The 26,945-nt window shown below is 40.3% G+C and overlaps 1 protein-coding gene across 1 annotated transcript in view; it reads right to left on the bottom strand.

Moving 5' to 3' along the window:
- Positions 1-23,445, bottom strand: part of hs3st2 (heparan sulfate (glucosamine) 3-O-sulfotransferase 2) — a 52,263-nt gene extending 28,818 nt beyond the window's left edge. The window contains exon 1 of the mRNA XM_034219449.1: positions 22,479-23,445. Coding sequence (XP_034075340.1) covers positions 22,479-22,984 — 506 coding nt within the window. The 5' untranslated portion in view covers positions 22,985-23,445. The remainder of the gene's footprint in view (positions 1-22,478) is intronic.
- Between the last annotated feature and the right edge of the window lie 3,500 nt (positions 23,446-26,945).

Raw genomic sequence — 26,945 nt, 5'->3', positions numbered from 1 at the left:
TTGTTTTACAATTATGCCTATTGTAAATGAAGACTATTGTTATAGATATATGGATGGATAGATGGATAGATAGATAGATAGATGGGGTTATTAAGCCTACATTCTTTTGTGTGACTGTACCTGCAGTTCCTCCCTGATTTCCATCACTTTCTCTCTCTCTGTCCCGTCTCTTCCTTACCTGAGCTTCGACTGATGTAGTCTTTTCATTATATCTGAGTTGAAAAGAAAACAATACAATGTTATATCTTCAATGTTTTACTCAAATTGAAATGAAAGAAAAGCATTACAACGTTTGTTAAAAGGTAATCCTTCTGACATTGGATGAACGTAATTAACTTTAGCTCTCTAGCTAGTTTATTCGGAGGCAGTCGCAATTTCTACAGGCTCGCACTACCTGTTAGCATCTGTTAGCATCTAGCTCTCCTGCTTACAAACTTTTAGCAATCCCTGCTTATACAAGAGTAGTAGTTTTAGTTATCTGCGATCTGCGGAGGCCTACCTGTGAGTACGGCTGTACTGAGGTGTTTTTCCTCCGGAGACGTCGCGAAGAGACGGAGCGGCTCCACCTGTTGCTGCATGCGATCTGCGATTTACGGAGGCCTGCTCGTCGCGAAGAGACGGAGCGGCTCCACCTGTTTGCTGCCTGCGATCTGCGATCTACGGAGGCCTGCTCCCACCTGCACGGCTGCACTGGAGAGGTTTTTACCCCGGAGTCGTCGCGGAGAGACGGAGTGGATCCACGCTTCGGGCTTGGCCTGCTTCCACCGGGCGTGTGCTGCTGTACGGAGGAGGATTTTACCACGGCTGGGGCCTGCTTCCCACCTGTCCTGGTTCTGCTGTAGCAGAGGCCTGCTTTCACCCCGGGGATACCACGCTGCTGCTTTCGCCTGTCCTTTGCTGCTGTGCTGATTTTGCTCCAGGAACATCACGGTTCCCTGGTCTGGGAAAATGGCCCATATCGGGATTCTGCTGTGCCTGTTAACTATTTTGGACTATGAGAAGATCTCTAATCATTCTGAGGAGTCTACTGGATTCAGGTCTGTTCTGCCACCCGCAGTGGGCATCCCCTGCAAAGGTTCGGATGTGTTACACAAACAATTACCGGTTGCCTTGTCACAGTCAATCTGCTCAACAAAATATGTTTGTCTTTTTTGTTTTCCTGCGATGATGGTTCTTCAGGACTGCTTCTTAAGCTCTAATCACACTCTCGCAGACTTTTCCGGTGATTCTAAAGTAGATGACAATGTATGTGTGTCGCTTAAGAGGAAAAGATGCCTGTTTTTTTTGTTGTTATTACTGTCAGGAAATGTACAACCTAACCCTGGTCCGCCCAATAGTAGTAGTCAGATCGCTACTCCTGCTGATTTTAAAGCTAGATCTGGGTTGGGTTTCATCCACTTGAATGTGCGCAGTCTGTTAGGTAAACTAGATTTTGTCCGTATCTGGGCGAGCTCGACTGACGCTGACGTCATTGTCTTATCAGAGACGTGGCTAAATAAATCTATTTTGGCCTCTGACATTGCCTTAAATGGTTTTAATGTGTATCGTACCGACCGGCCTAATAAAGGTGGCGGCGTTGCCATTTATGTTAAGAATAAGTTCAGTGTAACCGCTGTAGTTTCCAAATCTATCAGTAAGCAATTTGAATTTTTAGCCTTAAATATAGAAGTGGCAAAGGGTCAACAGGTCATGGTCGTGGGCTGTTACAGACCCCCCTCAGCTGTCAAAGACTCCTTGTCTTCACTAGCAAATATGTTATCGCAACTAGACTACAAGGAAATAGTGCTACTTGGAGATTTTAACTGGGACTGGTTAACTGCAGTGTCAGAGGATTTTAAAAACCTTTGTATCTCTTTAAATGTTACTCAGATTGTTGACAGTCCTACTCGCCCTAATATTAAGTCCCCAAATAAATCCTCCCTAATTGATCTCATTTTAACTAATGTTGACCTATAAATACTCAGCTGTGGGAGTATTTGCGAATGATCTGAGTGACCACTGTGTTGTAGCCACAATTAGGGACACTAAGGTCCAAAAGGTTAAACCTCGTATTATCATCAAGAGAGACATCAAACATGTTGTGGAGCAGGGTTTTGTGCATGATCTGTTTGGGTTTGATTGGGGAAAAATCGATCTGTGTGCTGATGTAGAAACCGCATGGTCTTATTTTTATCTTGGTTTTATGGAAATTATAGATAGACATGCACCCCTGCGTAAATTTAGAGTGAAGGGACGAGACAATCCTTGGTTTTCTGCTGAATTATCTATTCTCCTACATGAGAGAAACAAGGGCAAAGGCTAGGAATTCAGGCTCAGAGGTAGAATGGCTGTGTTTTAGGCAGCTAAGAAATAGCTTCACTTCACATGTCAAAAGTGCTAAATCTAAGTATTATCTGTCAGTGACCACAAAGAACCTGAACAACCCTAGAAAATTCTGGAAAGCCATAAAATCGATATCCACCGGTGATATCCGTAATGAGCTACCACCGTGCCTTACCACAGTATCTGGCACTATATCGGATAGGACCACCATACTAAATTGTTTTAATGAGCATTTTGTGTCCTGTGGCTCTCTGTTTCATTCTGTTTCTAATTCTGCTTCTGTGAACACCACAGTCGGTGACTCAGAACAATGTGGTCTGGAAAACCCCTTCAGTTTTACTCCTTTTACTGTTGATGTTGTTCGTGAAGTCTTAACCAAGCTAGATCCTAAAAAGCCGGCTGGTCCGGACAACGTAGAACCTTTCTTTTTAAAGATAGCTGCAGATTTTATTGCTCCACCTCTTACTACTCTTTTTAACCTCTCCCTCAGCACGAACAAAATCCCAAAAGTATGGAAGTCAGCTTATGTCCTGCCACTACTAAAAGGAGGGGAGGCCACCTTATTAAACAATTATAGACCCATCTCTAAATTGTCAGTTCTGGCCAAGGTTCTTGAACGCTTAGTGAGTGAACAGGTAAAGGAGTTTTTATGTAACAATGACATCCTGTCCAAACATCAGTCAGGTTTCAGAAAGCAACACAGCACCATCACTGCCACAATGAAAGTGGTAAATGATATTACGAGTATTTTAGATAATAAGCAGAGTTGTGCAGCTCTATTTGTTGACCTATCTAAAGCTTTTGATACTGTCGATCATTGCATTTTGAAGCAAAGGCTGGTCAGTATAGGCATGTCCAGCCATGCAGTAGGGTGGTTTGTAAACTACCTCTCTGAAAGATCCCAATGTGTTCAGTTTGATGGGCTGTCTTCTGAGTGGTTAAACATCACTAATGGTGTACCACAAGGTTCAGTTTTAGGTCCGCTATTATTCTCTATCTATATTAATAGTTTAGGTGAAAATGTCGAAGGAGCAACCTTACATTTTTATGCGGACGATACCGTTATGTACTGTGCAGGTCCCTCGATTAACGAGGCTGTTGTTAAATTACAGGCTGTTTTTAACATTATTCAGGCTCAGCTCTCTGAGCTTAAGCTTCTTTTAAATGTGGATAAAACCAAGGTAATGCTCTTTTCTAAAGCTAAAGCTAAAAATACACCAGAGACTGCTTTGGATATTGTAACTACACAAGAAATACAACTTGAAGTGGTTACCTGTTACAAATACTTGGGTATCTGGCTTGATGACTGTCTCACTTTTAAACTTCATGTCAATAACCTGCTTAAAAAGCTGAGGGTTAGGCTAGGTTTCTTCTACAGGAACAAGTCCTGTTTCTCGCTTGAGGCCAGGAAAAGGCTAGTCACTGTGACCTTTTTACCTGTGCTGGATTATGGTGATTTGTTATATATGAATGCACCTGCCAATTACCTGAGCAAGTTAGATGCTGCGTATCACAGTGCACTGAGATTTTTGACAAATTGTAAAGCACTTACGCATCACTGTACCATGTATACCAAGGCGGTTATGCCATCACTTACTGTACGGAGGCTCAGTCACTGGTACTTTTTCCATTTACAAAGCCATGTTGGATAAACTACCATCTTATATCTGCTCCCTGATCTCTCTGCGAATTGAAAGTACTTATTGCCTGAGATCGCATGCTGTGGTTTTATTAAATGTGCCAAGTGCTAGGACTGTCTTAGGGAAGAAAGCTTTTAGATGTGCAGCTCCACTAACATGAAACAGTCTGCAAAAAGAATGGAAAATTACCAAGCTAGTACCACTACATGTTTTTAAAGCTCGGTTGGATGCTACAAAATCAGATGCTGTTGGTACCTGTACTTGTGGTTAAATATGTAAATTGTAATCCCTGTACATTTTGCTGTATGATGTCCTTTTGTTGTTCTGTTGTTTATGTCTTCTTGTGGAACCTACTGCTGCAGGTCTCCCTTGAAAAAGAGATCATTGATCTCAATGGGATTTTACCTGGATAAATAAAGGTTTTGAATTGAATTGAATTCACGCAATTTAAACCAAAGTATAGCCTATAGCTGCAATATAAGTTAGTGTGCATGTTGTCGGACGTCCACTGACTAACGTAGAGCGTTCATACAGGATCTGCTGGTCATATGATGTCCTAATGAACAGAAACACAAGCAGCCCGCTGGACTCAGATCTCTAGATACCTCATCACTCCTTTGCTGCTCCGGTTCAAGTCCGGGCTGCGGAGGTTTGTTGATACATGTCGTCTTCTTCTGTTTGCTTTAATCGTAGTTATGCAGCGCCCCCATCGTCAGTAAATGGAAGTACTACAAAGAATCCCGTTTAGTGCAATTATTTCACAAGTTTTGTTACACAGCTCAAAAAATATTACCGAGGTCCGGACCTCGGTGAACTCAATGGTGGATCAGTAACACACTACGCCGCCAGGGACTCAAATCCTGCAGGACCAGACGTGTCCCCCTGCTTAAGCCAGTACATGTCCAGGCCCGTCTGAAGTTTGTTAGAGAGCATTTAGATAATCCAGAAGAGGATTGAGAGAATGTCATATGGTCAGATGAAACCAAAATATAACTTTTTGGTAAAAACTCAACTAGACGTGTTTGGAGGAGAAAGAATGCTGAGTTGCATCCAAAGAACACCATACCTACTGTGAAACATGGGGGTGGAAACATCATGCTTTGGGGCTGTTTTTCTGCAAAGGGACCAGGACGACTGATCCGTGTAAAGGAAAGAATGAATGGGGCCATGTATCGTGAGATTTTGAGTGACAACCTCCTCCCATCAGCAAGGGCATTGAAGATGAAACGTGGCTGGGTCTTTCAGCATGACAATGATTCCAAACACACCGCCCGGGCAACGAAGGAGTGGCTTCGTAAGAAGCATTTCAAGGTCCTGGAGTGGCCTAGCCAGTCTCCAGATCTCAACCCCATAGAAAATCTTTGGAGGGAGTTGAAAGTCCGTGTTGCCCAGCGACAGCCCCAAAACATCACTGCTCTAGAGGAGATCTGCATGGAGGAATGGGCCAAAATACCAGCAACAGTGTGTGAAAACCTTGTGAAGACTTACAGAAAACGTTTGACCTCTGTCATTGCCAACAAAGGGTGTATCCTGGCTCCAAGATGGTGGAATGAGCTCCCCATTGACATCAGGACGGCAGATAGCTTGCACATCTTCCGGCGCAAACTGAAAACTCATCTCTTTCGACTCCACTTCGAGCGTTAGAACTATTAACGAAGCACTTTTATACTAATAAAGGACTGGCTTACCTAAAGCCAGTTGAGTAGCACTTGAAATGTTTGGCTCTATGAAACCTGATGTACTTATATGATTCTGTTTTCGTCAAGGTTGTGTCTTCCTGGTCGAATGTACTTATTGTAAGTCGCTTTGGATAAAAGCGTCAGCTAAATGCAATGTAATGTAATGTATATAACAAAGTATTGAGATGAACTTTTGTTATTGACCAAATACTTATTTTCCACCATAATGTGCAAATAAATTCTTTAAAAATCAGACAATGTGATTTTCTGGATTTTTTTTTTTTCTTCTCATTCTGTCTCTCATAGTTGAGGTATACCTAGGGTGAAAATTACAGGCCCCTCTCATATTTTTAAGTGGGAGAACTTGCACAATTGGTGGCTGACTAAATACTTGTTTGCCCCACTGTATATGTGTTCAATTAAAGTTTTTGAGCATTTGGGTCTTGTGGTGTCACAGTTGCCGCAATACAAACCTTTTTTCCCCCATGATTTCATGTTATAATTTTAGCGATGGTTTCAAAAAGCTGTCTGCAAACATTCTGACTCTGGGAAATAGCATTTCATTTTATCACACACACACACGTCGGCAAGTGTAGTCACGGCTCTCTTAATATATGTATTACTTTCGAATTTCTTAAGACCCGTTGACATCAATCCGCTACTAAACATATATGCAAACAATGCTGATCTGCTGCACCAGCAAACTAACCAAAATCATGGAAACTTTGGACATGGGAAGCACACTCTAGCAGTGTCTCTCATTTTCCCGTCTCTGTACAAACGACTGAAAAAAAATACAAAGCCACCAACTCGACTTCAACAAAGCAACGCACTGTTCATCACAATCTGTCTGCTGCTTTCTGGAGATATTCATCCGTGTCCTGGTCCAAACCACGCTGAAGCCAACATCACCGCGGTCGGCACACTCAATACAACTTTCCCACGGAGTGACGTTTGGCTTACCCCGGGTGTCGTGAGAGCAGCGGAGGTCGAGGCGGCTGGCTGTGGGCTGAGCGGAGCGGCGCTGTTCGGGGTTGAACGATGGACCTCCGTGCGGGGCGAGGGGGACGCTGCTGTACAACCGCATGACACTCAAAACAACACTTTCTCTGGCTGTAATAATCCACGTGCATTTGGAAACATTAACACTCCAAATGTAAACAGGAAGCAGGTAAACCCGGAAATCAGAAAGAACCGGAACCGGAATCTCTTTCAGACCGTCAATAACTCAAGAACAGTCTGGGATCCCAAAGCTAAGCCATCAGGCCTTTTAGGGGGACATCTGAACATAAGAAGCATCAAATCTAAATGTGAGCAAGTCCATCATCTTTTAATGGACTCCAATTTAGACTTGTTGTGTTTATCCGAGACCTGGGCTGCTTCTCAGGTCGACTATTTTAATTTCCTCGCTCCTCGGTCTCACCGGAAGTTGATTTGCCTGCGCCATCTTGAGTACCGTCCCATGGCTCTTATTTCTGCCGGAGGACCGAGGATCGAGGAGCGATAATGGAGGAGCGATAATCGAGGAACCACCAGACCATCCTCCGATGAAATCCTCAGATACTCGCCCCGCCCCCTTACTGTGTATCGCTCACTGATTGGACGATGCAGTGCATGCACTGATCTCATTTCCCAGCGGAGTGAAGAAAATACATGAACCTCACGGGAGTCACTCTTCAGTTTATACCATATTTTGTTTCAATTCCTGTTTCATTTAGTTACACATATGTGATATATCTGAACAACAAAGTGGTCAAAAATCATTTTATTCATTTGTTGGAAACATTTTCATGATCGCTTTTTTCGTTTTACATTTACATTTATTGTCATTTCCATTCAGTCAGTCATTAAGTGCTATTAAAATGTTAATGTGCTACATATCCAAACAAACAAACAAACAAAGTGTGCAATCCAATGAATGTTAATCTAACTGGGTTTTGATAGATAACATATCTCTTTTTCTTCTCTCAATTATTTCATTTCTATTGTGCACTCTAATCAATATTAATCAAACTATTGTTCGTTTATACATTTTAAGAATGGCGTTTATCTTTTTTGAGAATGAGTTCTTATTTTATTTTATTTATTGGGATCTACAACAGATGATACAAATGTTTGTGTCAGTAAATGTGTACTAACAGAGGCGGGGGTGTGTGTGGAAATAACGGGGACAGAGCTGGCTGCTGTCAGACGATCAGCTGTGCAGCGTCATCACAAACGGACGTCGCTTCATGTGACGCTCCGGAGGAAAGGACGTCCCATTGCTCTTAAAACTCATTTCCCTGCTTCTCGTGGTTCCCTTGCGTCCCTCCATGCTTCCCTGGTGGGAGGGACTAAACGCAGGGAAACGACGCAAGTGAGGGAAGCAAGGATTTCATTTAATCGACCTGAGAAGCAGCCCTGGCTTCATGAGTCCGCCCCCACAGCAGCCTTTCACGTACCGGGTTTTAACATTTACCGGAGAGATAGACGCTGCTCGAAAGGAGGCGGGGTTATGATTTATGTCAAGGACAGTATTCCCTGCAATGAAATACAGTGGTCAAATTGTAAAGGATTGGAAACTATCGGTGTTAATATAACTCTGTCACCACAAATGTCATTTGTTCTTATTGTAATTTATAGGCCTCCATCTTCAAATAATCTTTTTTATGAACATTTTAAGAAGTTATTAAGAGAATGTAATTTCAACAAAGAAGTTATTATAATGGGTGATTTTAACATTAACTGGGAGGATAAATCGGCCAGAAAGAATCTAAAACAGATAACTGATCATTTTGACCTTGTGCAACTGATCAGTGGACCTACAAGAATAACAAATTCAACCAGCACTCAAATTGACTTAATATTTAGTAACAGACCAGAGAGAATTTTTAAATCCTTTAACATGTTAACTGGTCTTTCTGACCACAATATGACAGGAAACTAACCAAAAAGCGTTTTAGCCCTTCCGTTAGGAAATATGAATCTTGTGGAATCCCCAGAAACAAATATGAGACCTTTACAAATGCTGTTGAACAGATTACATGGGAAGATATTTTGCCTGGAATAGACCATGAAGAAGACAGTAAAATATTCTCAAAAACGTTAGAGAGGACTATTAACAACTTCAAATGCAAAATCAAGCATAGAAATAACAAACATACTGTCCCTTGGATAAATGAGGATATTTTCAGACTAATGAAATAACGTGATCTAGTCTTAAAAACTGCAATCAAAACTAAATTAAGCCATGACAGAAGTCATTTTACTATGCTTAGGAATAAAGTTTTAAAGAAATTAAGGAAAGCTAAGGCAGATTTCTTTTTAACTATAATAGACAAGGCAGGAGGTCATTCGAAACTGATCTGGGACCAGTTAAAAACATTAACTGGTCATCAACATAGGGAAAGAAAACAGTTTGAACTTAAAGTAAATGGGAAGCTTATAAACACTCCAGGCGATGTAGCTGAAGTTTTAAATCACTATTTTATTGATTATGTTGCTAACATTGCACAGTGTTTTTCTCCTGACTGCACAAGTAATTGTCAAATTGATACAATGGAGCCAGCTTTCAGCTTAAGAAACACAACTGAAGCAGAAGTTAAAAGAGTAATTAAATCCCTTAAACCATCTAAAGCAAAGGATATATTTGGTATGGATGCAGCTATGCTCAAAGACCTCAGTACAACTCTTTCTTATCCTATTCCAATATCATCAACCTCTCTTTCTGTCAAGGAATGTTTCCAAATGTCTGGAAGCCGGCTGTAGTTATCCCAATCTTTAAAGGTGGAGACCCAATGTCTACCAATAACTACAGGCCAATTAGTATCCTTCCTACAGTATCAAAAGTCGTTGAAAAACTTGTAGCTGAACAAATTATGAACCATCTGAATAACAGTGCTTTTTCTGTGCATCCAATGCAATTTGGCTTTAGGGCCAAATACTCTACAGAAACAGCCAACTGTTTCTTCACAGAACAAATCAAATCCAAAATGGATAAAGGTGGTGTTGTAGGAGCAGTGTTTCTCGACTTATTAAAGAAGGCCTTTGACACTGTTAACCACAAAAAACTCATATCTAAGCTATCCAGCATTGACTTCGCCACACTAACACTTAAATGGATAGAATCATATTTGTTCAACCGTTCTCAGTATGTCAGAGTACAGAATAATCAATCATCTAACCTCCAGCTGTCCACAGGTGTCCCACAAGGGTCAATTCTGGGTCCATTGTTATTTTCATTGTATATAAACGACTTACCATCGATATGTCCTGACACAAACATCCAAATGTATGCTGATGATACTGTAATTTATGTTCACGGAGGCAGTCTGACACAAGTGGCTAATGAACTGACGAACAAGATGGTTCATGTAACAGCTTGGTTGGAGCAATGCTGTCTGCAACTAAATGTCAGTAAAACTGTATGTATGTTCTTCACAAAAACCAAGTCCTCCTGCGTTGAGCCAGATGTGTTTGTGTCTGGGGAGAGGCTACAGGTGGTCTCAGAGTACAAATACCTGGGGGTCTTAATTGATTCAAGACTCAATTTTAAGGCTCAGGTGAAAAAGGTTTGCAACAGGGTCAAATTCAGTCTGTTCATTTTGAGGTTTACCAGGAACTGCATGTCAACAGAGGTACATGCACTCTATGGTTCTATCTCATATCACATACTGCTTAACAACCTGGTCACATGCCTGCACAACCACTCTTAAACCCTTGGAATCATTATACAAACAAACACTTAAAATAGTAGATAAGAAATCAGTTTATTCTCATCATTGCCCAATACTCACAAAATATAACTTGTTGAGCTGGGAAAATGTAATGAGATATGCAAATGCTTGCCTCATGTACAAAATAATACACGGCCTTACCTCACCTCCGCTCAGGCATTTTATCACCATACGCACACCTGTAACTAGGTCAACAAGAGCTGCAACAAGAGGAGACTGCGTTGTTCCATTAAGGAAGAGTTCATTCAGCCAATCTTCTTTTTCTTTTAAAGCTGCACAACAGTGGAACTCAATCCCAGTAAAGATTAGAGAACAAAACACCTGCAGTTTATTTAAATCTACCTTAAAAACATGGTTAGTGGAAAGTCAGCTCTGTCAACACTGACACAATCTGTACATTACAACGCTCTGTTTGTACATATGCCTTGAACTGTATCTGTCTGCTTTGTGAATATGTATTTTAGTTTAGTTTTTATATATGCTTTTATCATAATATAAGTATCTCTGTTGAATGTTGTTTTACTGATTGTATTTACCTGTTATTTGAAATGAATTTTTGTTTTTAGGATTACTTTTAACATCTGTCCAGGGACTACAGACGAAAAATAGCCTGTTGGCTAACTCTGGCGCATTTACAGAAATGTAATACTGTCCCTGTCAAATAAATAAAATAAAACACACACACACACACTTGCCTCCCTGCCTTCAAAAGCCATTACCAGCATGTATTACTCAGGTAGACTGTGCAGACAAAATGTTCCTATGCTGCGTGATTCTCATAATGTCTGTGCCACTGCACTTTCTAAAAATGGCATCTTCCTTTTTCCGTGATACGGCATAGATCCGGTCTCCACTGGAGAGGCTGCTCCATTATTAAAGTATCACTCACTTAGATTACAGCTGTGATGACATCTGATCATTAATCACCAGCAACAGAGGCCTGCCGCCCTGAAAGTCTATTAAGAGTTAACAAAGAGCGGACCAGACAAATTTGACAATCCTGAAGGCCAATTCAGCTATGAGAAACAGAGGTGAATAACAATTCAGCACTCTGGGAATCAAGCACCTATATTTTTCTAATTAAAAAGACAAACTGGTTGAAAATATCAGACGGAACGAGCCAGATGTCTTGCAGTGGAGAATTATTGGCCTTAGCCACATAAAAGAATCAAAACATATTCATAGTGGGACAATGCAGTCCCGCAATACTGGAAAATAAATCGTATAATTTCTTTGACCTTAAACCAAAACCTATTTAATCGCTGTCATTTCCACACCAGGCTGTTGTTTTCCTCTAAATAACATTTATTCATGGTTTGGTCTGCAGAGGGAAATGACTGACACTTGCTCTCTCCTTGAACAATAACACGCTGAATCGAGCAGAGCCACGAGCTGTCACATTAACATGTTGCAAAGGTATTCACGGACACTGAAATGAAGATGAGAAAATCTTTGAATTCCTACACTTCCCATTATGAGAGTTAGTATTACTGCTCTTTTTGCTTAGTTTGTAGATATTGGATGAATTTACAGCTGCTAATATCCTAATTTAAAACAATTGAACAATGCAGCTAATAATATTTTTAATGATTGTATAATGGACATTAAACGCCCTTCATGATATAAACAATGTGACATTGTGAATGTTTTAGGGGCTCATATTTTCAAAAAGGTATTTCTTTTTCTCATACTGCCTGTGCTGCAGCACCTCTTTTCACCCTCTGTCTGAAACCAGAGCCCAGTCTGTTAGCTGGCCAGCTCTGTTGTGATTGGTCAACCGCTTAAAGATGTCCCGCCACTTAACCTGTCAAGTACAATGTGTTGGAGCGCTAACCAATAGAAGCACAAGTGTTACGTAGTGATGTCACTACGCCACCTCCCTGACAGGAAAGAGAAATCCCAATAAAAAAACACCACAGGGCCCCTTTAGTCAGCTCCATTTATCACCTGTTTGTGCAGGTTAACAGCAGCATCTTAACTGACATAAATGGCAATTCAACTGACAATATTTCTTACATTGTGTCAACACTGGAGTCTTTATAAGTTCTTTATAGGTTTGCAGTGTAGCCTTTAGCAATGGCAAGGATATTTATAAATGGAGAGTGGACAATCCGCACACCTTCAGTAGTTGTTCTCCTGGGAGAGAGGGTGGGAATGTACAAAAGGAGACACAGAAGGAATAGCTCAGACAGGATTTTATCCCTGGTCATTGGGGACGCTCTGGGTTCGCCAAGAGAGGAACGTTAACAAGCTGACATTCTCTGAGGATGAGCTTAACTGCTGGATATTTTCAGAATCCCAATGTCTCCACAATGCTAAAGTTAGTTTGATAGTATTGTTTTTTGCGGGACAATAGAACAAATTGTTGCTGCAAAGGAGTTAAAGGGAGCAAGGTGGAGGATGAATGTAAAAAGCCAACTTTAACTTCCACTGTGGATTGCATCCTGAGTCCTGTGTGTCATGGTTCAGGCTACTTATAGCATTGGTAGTGTTATTTAATTAAGCCCCGAGCCTGTTTTTCAGGTCTCAGGCTCGAAAATGACATTCCCAGAACAAATGACCATATCTTCCCTTCTAAAAGGGTTAAATTAATAATCTTTTTTCTCAAAGCAAGGTTACATCTGTGAATTGGATGTAGAAGTGTCAGAAACAATATAGATGTTTTTATTTTAAAATAAATTCAGATTGAACACAGTAAAAACCAATTTAAATTATTGTGTCCATCCAAAACAAGTGCAATTTGATCTTGTTAGAGAGATTTAGCAAACAAAAAACACTTCTGGGGTCATTTGGGTGGATTTTACCTATCTCTGGCCCCCCTTGCTCGATTTTGCTGATTGACATCTCTTTCTAACCGTCAGAGCCAATGGAATCGAGGGGAACTCCCATATACTCCTTATTTGGTAATGTGTGTGTGTGAGACTGACGCATAGCCAAAACCGGAAGCTGCGATAACTCTGGTGGCTACCATTAGCAGCTAACTTTTACTCTCCAATTTTTACATACAAATTGAATTATGGATTATAAATACTTTTTTCAAATCCACAGAAACATTATCAACCTATGGATTAACCAATTCAGCCGCGTTTTTTCTCGTTTTAATGCCATTGAACAAGTCTTTTGATCAGATTGACAGCTACGGTGAGACGATCTCCCGTAAAAGCTCCTTAAAGGTACGTGTTGTGATGTCTGTGTTTGCTTCCCCTGTCAAGAGTTCGGATCACTCAGTGATGATACTATACCTAAATAATCTGTGGAACCTCAGCTTTAATCGGATATCTTGTATGTGCAGCTACGATAAGTAATAAGGGTATCTTTTATCTTGAGTTCTGTGCCAAAGTGCGTTAGCATTTTTCGCTCAGGGGTCATTTAGATGCTTCTTATGAGACTTCTGTTTTGTTTTGGTAAAAATGGTATGTATCAGTTAGCTGAGATTCTTCCCGTTAATCTGGTATAACACATTAATAGGTTCTTAAATGTTAAGATGCCCTGAGACACTGTGTCGTGAAAAAAAGCCCCCTGCCTAGGGGGACCTTGGGGCTTAAGAGGTTAAATATATCACGTTACAAATACCTAGTGACCCAACACACTCTCACTCCCTAAGCGTCCAATAACGACGTTTGGTCAGTGTCCGTGGCGTCCAGTTGTGACGCTACTAGGCTCCTTCAGCGTCATAAAGGGACGCAAATAGCGTTCAACTGATTGCAATGTATTCCCATCTGCGGTGGTATTTGACGCTCAGGGAAGCACGGCATTCGTTTATGTCGGCTTCCCTTAAAGGCAATGTGAGCGTCCATTCCCATTGGATAACGGAGAATTGTACACCCGGAAGTAAGTATTCCTCTTACTGTCGATTGATTTTACAGTGATATCTGCACTACTCATCGACTAAAAAACACCAGATTATCCTTGTTAATTACACAACATTGATAGGTTTAAATTGTGTACAATGCTTTTGTATTTTTCCCCTTCGATTCGGAGAAACAAATATTTTTTCTGAGTAAAGGATGGCAGAAAACACTACACTACCCAGAATCCCCAGCTATCGTTTGGACTACACCATGTGCTCTGTTTGACAAACCCTGTGATAGTCCTCAAGCTCTGTGATTGGTGAGTGTGCTCCGAGGGTTACGCCGATTCTCGAACAGCACTTGAAATGGGATGGAACCACGTCAGACTGTCCAAAACTGGATTTGAACGGGTCCACCGCGTCCCCCCTCTCCCACCCCGTCCCCAGAACTACACATGCTGGCTATTCTGTTTCGCAACATGCTCTCTATCTATGGCACGTCTCTACTGGGAGTTGTAGTTTTAAAAGACGTTTTCGTATTTCCCATAATAAGAAGTTGCCAGTATTAAACTGTGTACATCCCTGGAGGTTTAGGGGATAGGAAACACTTAAATGTAAAACATATAATTAATAAATGGGTGAAAATTGCTTGTGCCCATAATGGGCAGCATTAATATATATATACACACATGCCAGCTAAGGTCAGAAGAGCTTTATTTAAAAGCTGGTCTTATGTTTTTGACCCCTCCTGTTGTTAATAGATAACATTACATTACATTACATTACATTAATTGATAAGCCTGAAACATGCACTTGTCAAGGTTCAGAGGCAAATTTTGCAAATATGGCAGTAGCCATCGATCAGCTTAAGATAAGATATAATTTATTGATCCCAGGTTGGAAACATTTGCGTTACATCAGCATGTGTAACAGTTGTACATTATGCAGTGGTGTTTATTTGTAAATCATTTAGTATAATCACACAAATTCTGTGTTTCATATTTAACAATTCTGTGTTCTTTATGTATTGATTGTTCAATACCTGACAAGGCCGGAGATGAAATATCTACATACATCTTATAAGAGTATAATACATGATATATAATATCAGTTAAAATAAGTGCTTCAACATAGTTAACATTGCTGGAGGTACGCACAAATATTGATAGATGTCTTGTAATGCGCTATTGAGGAACCTGCGACCCAAGTTTTTCATTCAATGCAGAACTACACCATAGTTGTGTAGGCCTATATGATATGTCAATAAACCTTAGAAAATCTTGAAATCTTGAAAGGGATGTGCAAAATAGTAATTATATACAGTCTTTAGTGAACTATTAGTAGAGAATAACGAGTAATGAATATACTTTATAGGGATCCTATTAATATCTAATAATAAAAATAATGAAATTCAATAACATGCTTTAACCACTAGGTGTCCCTTTATATCAGCTGTGCACCTTTATGGTGTAAATACAGCCTATCTACCAATTGGATCAAATATAAAAGTCAGCCGAATTAGTGTTGATACTGCAAGGAGACGTATTGTGTGAAAAGAAATGTAAGATGTTGTTTAATTGCTGATATATTTATGACCCACGTCACGTTTTCCGTTCCTCATGTTTGTCTAGAAGTCTTCTCATCAGGGCTCTATAAATAGAGAACTACGGCAGATATGTAATATTTAATGCAGCCGAACTGTGTATTACAATGCCGTTATGTGATGACTTTCAAAGAGAAAATCAAGCACACTCGGAATAAAGTATTATTTTATTTTTTTTAAATGTTTTCGGTCTGTTTCCGGTATTTGTTAATGACGATGTGCTGTGAGATGTGAGACTGGAATTGCACAGGGGAAAATAACGTATCTTTAGATGCGGATTTTGTTAAACTAATATGTTTGCGCTGTGGATCAACACTATACATTGACGGGGAAGGGGGTAGCAATAAAGATAACACCATTAAACAGTTACACAACATAACAGAAATAATATCGATAGCAGCGTCCCTAGCAACCACCTTGGTAACAATGAAAACGTCGCGATATCCTGAAGTAATCTTCGTAATAATTAGCAAACTAAAGATCATGTACATCCACTGCACACATAATCTGAAATAACAACTCATATTTCTCGCATCAAATGACATCAAAACGCATTTTAATGGCCAAACTAACTTTAAAATAGGCATTTTCCACCGAGAATAAAACGAAGTTCGGCCATGTTTTATTTTTCTGCAGGGAGAAATTTGAAGATCACGTGACATAGACGCCAGCCATTGGAATGAATGGTGAAAAAAAACGGGTTTGTCAAACAGAGCACATGGTGTAGTCCAAACGATAGCTGGGGATTCTGGGTAGTGTAGTGTTTTCTGCCATCCTTTACTCCGAACAAATATTTGTTTCTCCGAATCGAAGGGGAAAAATACAAAAGCATTGCACACAATTTAAACCAATCAATGTTGTGTAATTAACAAGGATAATCTGGTGTTTTTTAGTCGATGAGTAGTGCAGATATCACTGTAAAATCAATCGACAGTAAGGGGAATACTTACTTCCGGGTGTACAATTCTCCGTTATCCAATGGGAATGGACGCTCACATTGCCTTTAAGGGCAGCCGACACAAACGAATGCCGTGCTTCCATGAGCATCAAATCCCGCCGCAGATGGGAATACATTGCAATCAGTTGAAAGCTATTTGCGTCACTTTATGACGCTGAAGGAGCCTAGGAGCGTCACAACTGGACGCCACGGACACTGACCAAACGTCGTTATTGGACGCTTAGGGAGTGAGAGTGTGTTGAGTGACCACATCAAGTTTGAAAAAGCAAAATAAAATCTAAGCTAACAAGATATGCTCTGTTTTAGTATAATACATATAGTTAAGCTCACACACACAACATATGTTGACCTACTGAATTAAAAAAGAACAAATCAAACAAAGGAAGTGGAAACTATAAAGCAGATTCAGACAGATTCACCATAACCCTACAGAACAGTATAACTCATTAAGCAGAAATCTGATCCTTTTACAAAAATCACAATATGGTCTTTTTAGTTGTTTAGTACCATTGTAATCTTGCTATTAATCCCCAATTTTTTGAAACACTCATCTGATTAGTCTTTTTTTAAGGTAACTGCAATGGAATACAGTTTACTTTTCTTTTATCCTGATTATTTAATACAGTTACGTCTAATCTGTAACTCTCCAAACCTGGTCATACAGTACACAAAATGTTATCAAGTCAGTCCAGGATTTTGTGTACGCCGCTGAGGCTTGTGTCTTAACCCTGGGTTAAGATAATGGGATGTCATTAGTTCATTTACTCATAAACCTAAGTAATGGACAAATGATAATGATTGATGGCACGAAGGAGGGGTTGAGGGATGATGTGACGAAGGTAACTTCGTCACTATGGACTGACGGCTTCAGGCCGGGTAATATGGCACTTTATTAGCGTGATTGCACAGTACAGTTGATGTCTGTGGCTGATGATTGTGTGCACCTGGTGTCCTGTGTTGTCTCCTCCTCCCTCACCTGTGTCTTGTTGTGCTGATTAGAGTGGGTGTATTTAGGGTCTGTTGCCCTGTCTGTTTGAGAGGCTGGCAGGGAGTGTGTGTGTGTGTGTGTGTGTGTGTGTGTGTGTGAGAGATCTTGGTGGCTGCAGGCTGGGCTCACGTGAACAGCAGCAGCAGGATTGAGGCTGTGTGTAATGTGTTCATATTTTAATAAATGCCCACGTCAGGTTATATTTTTGGACGTTCTGCCTCTGCCTCCTTGCTTGGTCTGGGCCGCTCACTGGTCAGTCTCACAGATGACCAAAGCTATTGCTATTCATCTTGAGGGGAGCATGAATGTGTCCAACAATATTACGGCAATACATGAGGAAAAGTCAGGTCATCGCTTAGGATGTCGTGATACATCCTCTGGGCACCATGAATGTGAATTTCAGGCCATCCATCCAATAGTTGTGAGATATTAGTTTCTAACAGAGTGGTGGACCGACCAAATGATAACCTATTTTATTACACAGTATATCAAAATGCTAGACTCAAATTTGCAGGATTGGCTCTTTTGGTTATTCAATTGCTTTACCCTGGAATTGTTTCATAATGTACGCATGCATGTTCACATTCTACTCTGAATTATTTTATTAAAATGAATAAAAGCACTGGGTCTCCACACTTCAGACTTCATTGGGGAAACATCCCAGAAAGAATTGTTTTTTAATTAATGTTAACAACTACATGTCTCTGAGCTACACTGGAATGAAGACGACTCATTAATAATGCAAAGTTACGCCTCACAATCCCTCGCTGTATTATGTGCACTTTTCTGTGTTAAATGAGAACCATCAAACTTTCTGTCCTTATCAACCTTTCAGATGATACTGTTCCGAGCCTCTGCTTCCCCGAGCCAATTAATGTGGACCTGGAGAATATTTGTTGCTGCAGCCTCTCATACAATTTCAACCCTTCTCGGAGAATCTACTGGAAGTGCTTCCGACTCCTGTGAAATCAATAGAGCCGAGATACCCTTTAAGTCTTGATGGTGTATAGCGACGTGTTTTTGTTTGATCTTTCTGATTCTGTGGAGGATGGAAAAAGTGGCGAGGATATTTGTGCCGGTGAAATGTCTGTGTTATCAGTGGTTGTGTGAATAGCTTCACATAAAATAAACGAGGCCCACGTGTGTGTTCTGTTCAGGGGGCACAGTAATGAACACTGCACCATTTTTCCTGGGAGGCTAAATGATCTGTCACACGCTTAATGTAACAGGACAGACTGTGCCGAACAAGTGGCCACCACACTCAAACTGACGAGAGTTAATTTGATGTCACATGTATGTTTCTGTCTGTTCAGCATATATATAAGTTAAAATAAGAATAATTTAAAAGGAAAAAAGTGTCTATGCCAAGAATGGAGTGTTTATATATAGTTAACAACGTTTTGTAAGTGTTATATGAGGATGAGGATGTCCATTTCTTGTAGCAACTTTGATAATAAAGAATATGAGATGGTGAAGCAGTTTGGAAAAAGCTACTTAGTGGGCTTTGCATCAAACATATGGAGCCCAAGGTCAAGAATTAACTTCCATGTCCAAATGAATTAATCAAATTAACCAACAATTAATCAATGGCAATTTCAGTTATCAAATAATTACCGCATTCATTCAGCAAGAGGCAAGGCTATAATGCTCATTAGGAACACATTAAAATTGTCGAATGAGTTGAAAGATTCCATTGTCAAGGACAAGAATGAACCTAGCAGTTAACATCTAATCAGGATGAAAGGTGCTCATTTCTAGCTTGTTGGTATGCTATGCGAGCATCCATTTCCACATGTGACTGTAAGCTCATGGGATAAAGTGTCTAGAGAAATCATGTTATGAACTGAAATGTAAAAAGAGGCCTGTCAGTGGCACTAATAGAGAAGTCATGGGATCCATATGTAATCTGGATCATTTATGTTTGTTTTGTTTCATTTCATTTCAACCATTGTCCAGGCATTTCACTTCAGCCCTGCCATTCACAGAGCCATGCAGCAAATTCATATGGATTCACATGAACTGGGTACATTGTTTTGATATGACGTCTTTTTATACAATAGATATCCTTCTTTCTGTGAGTGCATACGTTTATATTTCTACTGTATGTTTTCATCCAAATCTACACTTAATGTCTCATTTATAGGATATGTGTTTTTTACCTTTACACAAAGGTGCAATTTCCCTAGGTGTTGAGTTCAGATGTGTCTTTGTACTGGGTGTAAAGGGCCTGCCAAAAGTCCATGGATAAAGAATTGCTTTCCCGCAAAATAATTGTGCGTTCAGTGTTTGAAAGATAACTGATTTATCTATATAAAACTATCTGTAAATTACAGGCCACTGATAGACAGATGGAAATGACAACTGATAAATTAGTAACACAAAGTGAATGTGAAAGGTATACATTCATTACATGACGTGCTATAAATGTGAAAGTAAATCAAAATGTAAAGATACTTTGTGACGGAAAATCACTGAGGGCCGGTCAAATGACATGTCACTCATCAAGGTAAAAAACAGCTGACTCTGCCTGAATTAAACTAGCGTTTGAGTTCATTATATTCTTAAAGCAACTGTCAGCGTGTGCAATATTCCTTAGTAATTGTTGCATCATATTAGCATGAGATATTGAATGACCTCACTAGAGAAAACATAGGAAAACTTAGATCTCTGGTGAACTGTTGCTATTGCATCATTAGGCTGCATTAAGATGGTCGATTAATGTAGAGGAAGGTTGCTGGTGCAGTGAAAAGACTAATGGTGAGGGCAGGAGGATATCTGCTGGGTTGGTGTCTGATCTGATCTGTTGGAGGGATATAAAAATGCAACACCGTTTTTTCTGGTCTGCTGTGTTCGGATGCTTGGTTACAATATGTAAAACACAAGACTTTACACTTTGTCTCCTTTGGACATCATGTTAATCAACACTTCCTTCACCAACAAACAAGCATCCTCTTGTCGAGGTGTTTGCTGAGGTTTTCAATTAGTTTTCCAGCTCATTCTGTTAAGTGTTACAGAGAGCAACACGGTTAATTAGCTAATTCTTCCAAATTAATTGAATTTGTGTATTACACACAAGAATAAAGAATAACTGTCCATACAGTGGACCCTGAGGAAGTTTAGTGTTCGAAAAGCTCTTTCCTGTGAATACAAATAATACTGCCTAAAATATATTACCAAGTAAAATGCATGGAAAACTAAGTGAAATGAGAAGGAGATCTTAATGAACATTACAATTATTGATGACGTTTTGTTGTGTCTTAAATAGATGCATCTGTGGGATGTTATAGCTTTTGTTTATTAGTTAGAAGATGAAAATGACTGATTCCTGTTCAGGACTAGAGCAGTACACTTCTTTCATAATGTCATCACTGCAGTTATATTTAATTTTCTATTCTCATTATTTTGTATTTTTCTATGTTACAAATTGGAAATAATGAACAAATACAACATTACTTTTTATTTGCCTTCACTAAAGACATTCATAAACGACTTTTAATCACAATTGGTCAACTAACACATTCTGTAATTTAATTATAAGATCTGTAAAACAGAGTTTCTCCATAAAGAGTTTTGCAAAAGCATCCTTTTTAAAGCTTGTGTTAACCAGAAATGTTTTTTTGTTGCATTCAGCATGAAGAAAGCCCTTTAATTGACTAAGCTACTAAATACATCTTAGTGGACTTAAGAACAAAACAACCCGACTGCTAAAAACAACTAAAATCAAACTGGAGTATTCATTTTAGTTTATGATAGAGTGTCTGTTCGTTCACAACATTGTTGGGTCAAAACATTAATTGGTTAAGAGACACACCTTTAGTTCTCCTTAATTGCAGAATCTAGGGGTATAGCATTGCCTCTTGTAATATAAAAAATATAACATAAGTTTACAAAACAGCCCCAACCGTTTTGTTATCTAAGTACATTTTCAGACATAATGCAACAAATAACCATCAAGCATTTTGGAGGACATTTGCAGACTCAAGTGCCACTTCATTTCCCCACTGCGTACTTGATCATCACAGTTTTTGTGAAAAGAAGAATTAAACTCTGCTTAAATTTCAGTTTAAGTAAAGATCTTGTCAGTAGATTATAATCAACAGAGGCCATCTAAGAATGCTATAGAAGTGAGAGAGCTGGGAAAAGAGAGAGAGAGAGGTGATGCTCTGCTCGGTGCACCTTGTGAGTTATTTGCCTTTACCCAGAACATTGTGTGCCCTAGTGCAGCCTGTTTGAAGTGGGCTGCTGACCTGGGGGCTGCTGGTGTCAGGTGTGCTGATGGCTGTGTCAGTTTGTGTGAACTGATCCTACATCAGCCTCATGGAGCTGTCTGTTCAGCACCATGGAGCTCAACTCTAACATCTGCAGCTCTGAGAAAAACATCATACAGACTTAAAAATAACTTGTGATCTTAGTGGTGGTATGCTGCATTGGTTTAGTTTGCATGTTGGTATGTGTGATAGACCCAAACATAATATTAATACAATTACAGCAAAACGTGCCCTTTTAAATTGAATTATAGGCTCAAATCATTTTTAAAACAACTATATGACTAACAAGTGCTTTGGACTTGCAGAAAGGTGTAAACAAAACGGATTAAATAAACATTTGGACATAGTATTGTCTGGACCTTACATATCCCAAGAGTCCCCCTGCCCAGCAGAGCAGAGTGACTGCACTGAACCGGGTGACTGTCGAAATCAGAGCATTTATGCAAATAATATATCAAGACAAGTGCATCTGTCTCAGAAACATGACAAATAAGTGTGTTCCACGTGTTCCTCACCTGTACCAGTCCAGCCCTCTGTCATAGTTTCTGTCGAAAAAGTGCGGCTCAGTTCCTAGTGCTCGCACATCTGGATGTATCCGGATGAACTCCAGCACCGCCCTGGTACCTCCTTTCTTTACACCGACTATTAACGCATTAGGCAGCTTCTTATTCCCATATTTTTGGGCAACACTCATGTTTCTTAACTTCATGTCATCCGAGTGACCAGACGAGGCAGTGGCTTTAATGTCGCGCAGATCGCTGTATCCTCGCGGGGCAGCGGACCCATCCAGAGCAGACCTGACTTCCAGCGAAGCGCAATTGTCTAATTTCCCAAGAAGTTTCTTCCCTCCTGCGTTCTTGCTCGGCGGGCATCTTCTCCCCTCGTAACCCCGGTTTGTCATAACTGTGCTGCGACAAAAAAGAATACTGTAGCATAAATATGTGCAGGATAAAGACACAGTGAATATGAAGGCGAATCTGGCGCTGAATCTGTTCGTAGATGAGAGGAACCTATGTGCCATGTCTCCATGGGTTCAAAGTGCTGCATGATTTTCCATCGGAGTATTCCTCCTCTCTTGGTGTGTGGTCTGGCAATACTGGTTGCAATACTATAGGTTCTAAAGTCAGGCAGACTGGCATAAGAGGATAGGGGTGGCTTCGCTGATGCATCAACTGCGCGTAAATCGCATTATTCCTTTTCATAGGCTGCTGAAGTGTGCGAGAAACTTAGAGCAGAATACAATTAAAGCAGCTTCCAAGGGAAGACATGTCTCAGTCCTCCTTTAAACAAGTTTTTCTTAAGTAATTTGAAGTGGATCAAACACTAAGAACAAACGAACCCGAGGAGAATTTGACGCCCATCTTTATCCTCCTTCTCACTGATGCGTGTCGACTGAGATAAAAAGTCCCGTGTCCCTAAAACTCACCAGCAGGATTTTTCTGCTCGCTTCCAAATAGGATTTTGATGCTCAGCCTTCATTTTTTTTTCTTCAAGAAGTTGTGAAGATATGTGCTGGGGCTATACATATTTAACGAATCCTCTGACGTCATGCACATTATCATAATTATATATGCGGTTTATGCTTAAAGGAACATCCTGAATATTTTAGGTAACATCATTTTTGGTGATTTAAATATTACATTTGCCTTTTTGGGTGCCAGTGATTTATGAAGGGACTAAGTGCAAGTTAAAATGCATGACTTCTTAATATCAGAGCAGCATGTGTGTTAACTTAGCCTTGTGACATGGAGTTTATAATGTTCAATGTGTAAGCCACATGTCTCCATTCAAAGTAATCCACCAAAACAAGAAGCTATCAACAGTTTATGTATGTGTGGCTGTATGTTTAACACGCCGGCTTTTCACCTGCATGATTCATCAAGGCTGAGTATTTGTTTACACTACACCATTAGTAACCTCTAAAAGTCAAGATCACGCTTGATCCTTTGTGTTTATGCAGGCTGGATGCTGACAGGAATGCAAAGTTTTCAGCCTTTTCAATGTCATGGTCAAAGTTTGTTTCATTATGGAGCGTTTATAGTGTTTGCATTATGCAACACAGGGCTGCACACTGAGATGCAGTTGTGTAGTAGTGTTTCTATGAAAAAACATGACAGGGAAGAACCTAATAAAAACAGTAGTACTTGTAGTGCATGCCTGAAGAAAAACAATATTAAATTATTTTAGCAGATATTTACAATATAACATCAGAGAAACTTGTCAATCTACTTTGAGATTAGCGCACCCATCCATGATAGATGCAAACACAGAGCTCTGTCCTCTTATGTCACCTGAGTCCTGAGGTCCGCTCATTAAGTGACCAGCTAGATCTGGGATGCCATGATGGAGTCACACAGTCCTGATATTTGTCTGCGATCGGACATTGCCCAGCAGCAGACTCTAACTCCCCTGCGAGCGGAGGAGCCGAGGAGGAGAACCGAGGAGAGAGGAGGGGAAGCAGCAGGCGGTTAGAGAAATGAGAACTCCTCTCCTCTGAGCGGTCATTTTAAAGAGACGTCCATTAATGATGACAGGAGGCACAGCAGCCCTCTGTCTGATGGACAGATGTGTTCATGACGACTTATATATTTACTTTTAATTCATTCACAGTGCGGTATAATGAGACAATAACAGGCTACAGATGCGGACATATACACACACATATATTTATATGTATATATATTATTTATATAAATAGCCTATATACAATTTCAGAATCAAACAGAGCACTCTCATAATAACGTAACACTATCAGAGACTGGATATATCCCCCCCCCCCCCCCCCTCCCCTCTCTGGTCGCTACAATGAGGAAAATAAATTACGGGCCAAAAGTTTTATTTACAAGTATTAAAAGTAAGCAGAGGACACCAAACCAACTGAGACCTGTCTGTCCGCTGCATCTGCACACAATGTACCACACATACACCACACACACGCACATACTGTTCCTAAAACAGGCTACAGCCGTTGTGTATTTTATTATGTGAAGCACTAAATGGTTTTAGAAAAATATCGACTCTGTGTTTTTAGATATCTACTAAACTAAAGCAAATAAAAAGAGTAGGCCTGTTATACTGAGTGATACCGTGTTGAAAGTGTGCCGGTCCTACCCGGTCCTTAGTACCGGTAAGAGATTTCCAGGCGGTCCGGAGGACCAGGAAGAATTGACAGCTCCACCCGTGGAATGTATACTACGAAGGGAATATATTTTGGTTTGGATTACTGGTCTGGGAAAAGCTCGCGAGTGTGTGTGTGTGTGTGTGTGTGTGTGTGTGTGTGTGTGTGTGTGTGTGTGTGTGTGTGTATACGTGTGTGTGTGTTTGTGTATTTTTGCGTTTGTGCGTATTGTGTTTGTTTCCCGGGGAAAACACTCACGAGAAACACCGGCTGTTGTTATGCCTGCAGTGACGTTAAGTTATTCCGTTCTCCGCTTGTAATTATGCCGTTACAAGCTTCAAAGTTGTATTTGTGACCTGAATTTGCCGAAACAAGTTTAATATTCTGAAAGCCAAGACTTTGTTTAATTGAAATCAGATGAAAACAAACTGTAACGGACCCTGTCGTGTTATCTATGATTACTATACTCTTTCATAATTTCAGCCGGAGGGAGGGGGGCGGCGCTGCGGAAGAGCAGATTGCGAGGGAGAGGTGCCTGTCTTCGTCCCTTTACAAGCTTCAAAAATGTATATTCGTGTGATTTTGGAAATAAAAGTGTCATATTCTGAAAGACTTTGTTTGTTTAAAATCAAACAAAACACCCGAACCCCGAACAAATAGTTGTTTACGTAAATCCACGTTTATTTTGAAATGAGCCGTTGCGACTTCCGACTGATTTCGATAGAGCGGGTCACATATTGTCAAGTGTTTCTAATTTCTACCCCATAAAGGCATTACAAATGTGAAGTTTGTGTTCAGGGATGCATGAAGCCGGGGGCGGGAGGAGAACAATATGAACCAATGAAGGTCGGGGTAGCATTATAGTACCAACAAGAAATTCAAACCACTTTCACCCCTGGAGTGATAGGCCTATACGGGAGTGGCTATATAGCCTACAGGACGGTCCTGTATATAAGGTCTCTGAAATGGCTATATACAGGACCTTCCTGTACACAACGCCAAATGACTATATACAGGACCGTCCTGTACACAACCCTCTGAAATGGCTATATACAGGACGGTCCTGTATATAAGGTCTCTGAAATGGCTATATACAGGACCGTACAGGAGACATTTAAAACATATGTCATATGTATTATTGCTAGCCTACATAAACATTATATCGCAGTCTTAGTGTCGCCAACTCCGTTTCTAATATGCAATATGACTATAAAATGCGTCTATAATGTATTTTCGATCTTCCCAATTCAGACGAGAGATCTCTCCCCCGCCTGCTTGCGAGGGGGCGGGGCAGTTTACTATGAAGGGCCGTGTAGGCCAAAATTCAAACTCCCCTCGCACACACACTACTGAAAACATCTGGCCTTGCACACACACTACTGAAATACTCTCACATTCACTACTGAACACCTCACACACACACTACTGAAAACATCTGGCCTTGCACACACACTACTGAAATACTCTCACATTCACTACTGAACACCTCACACACACACTACTGAAAACATCTGGCCTTGCACACACACTACTGAAATCCTCTCACATTCACTACTGAACACCTCACACACACACTACTGAAAACATCTGGCCTTGCACACATACTACTGAAATCCTCACACACACACTACTGAAAACATCTGGCCTTGCACACATACTACTGAATCCTCACACACACACTACTGAAAACATCTGGCCTTGCACACATACTACTGAAATACTCTCACATTCACTACTGAACAACTCACACACACGCTACTGAAAATTAACGTCATACACACACTATTGAAATCCTCTCACATTCATTACTGAACACCTCGCACACACACTACTGAAAATTAACCTCACACACACACTACTGAAA

The sequence above is a fragment of the Gymnodraco acuticeps genome, unplaced genomic scaffold (assembly GCF_902827175.1).
Source record: "Gymnodraco acuticeps unplaced genomic scaffold, fGymAcu1.1, whole genome shotgun sequence".
In the NCBI taxonomy this organism is placed as follows: domain Eukaryota; kingdom Metazoa; phylum Chordata; class Actinopteri; order Perciformes; family Bathydraconidae; genus Gymnodraco; species Gymnodraco acuticeps.
The sequence above is the reverse complement of the archived record's forward strand: the minus strand, read 5'-3'. Positions and strand labels throughout refer to the sequence as shown.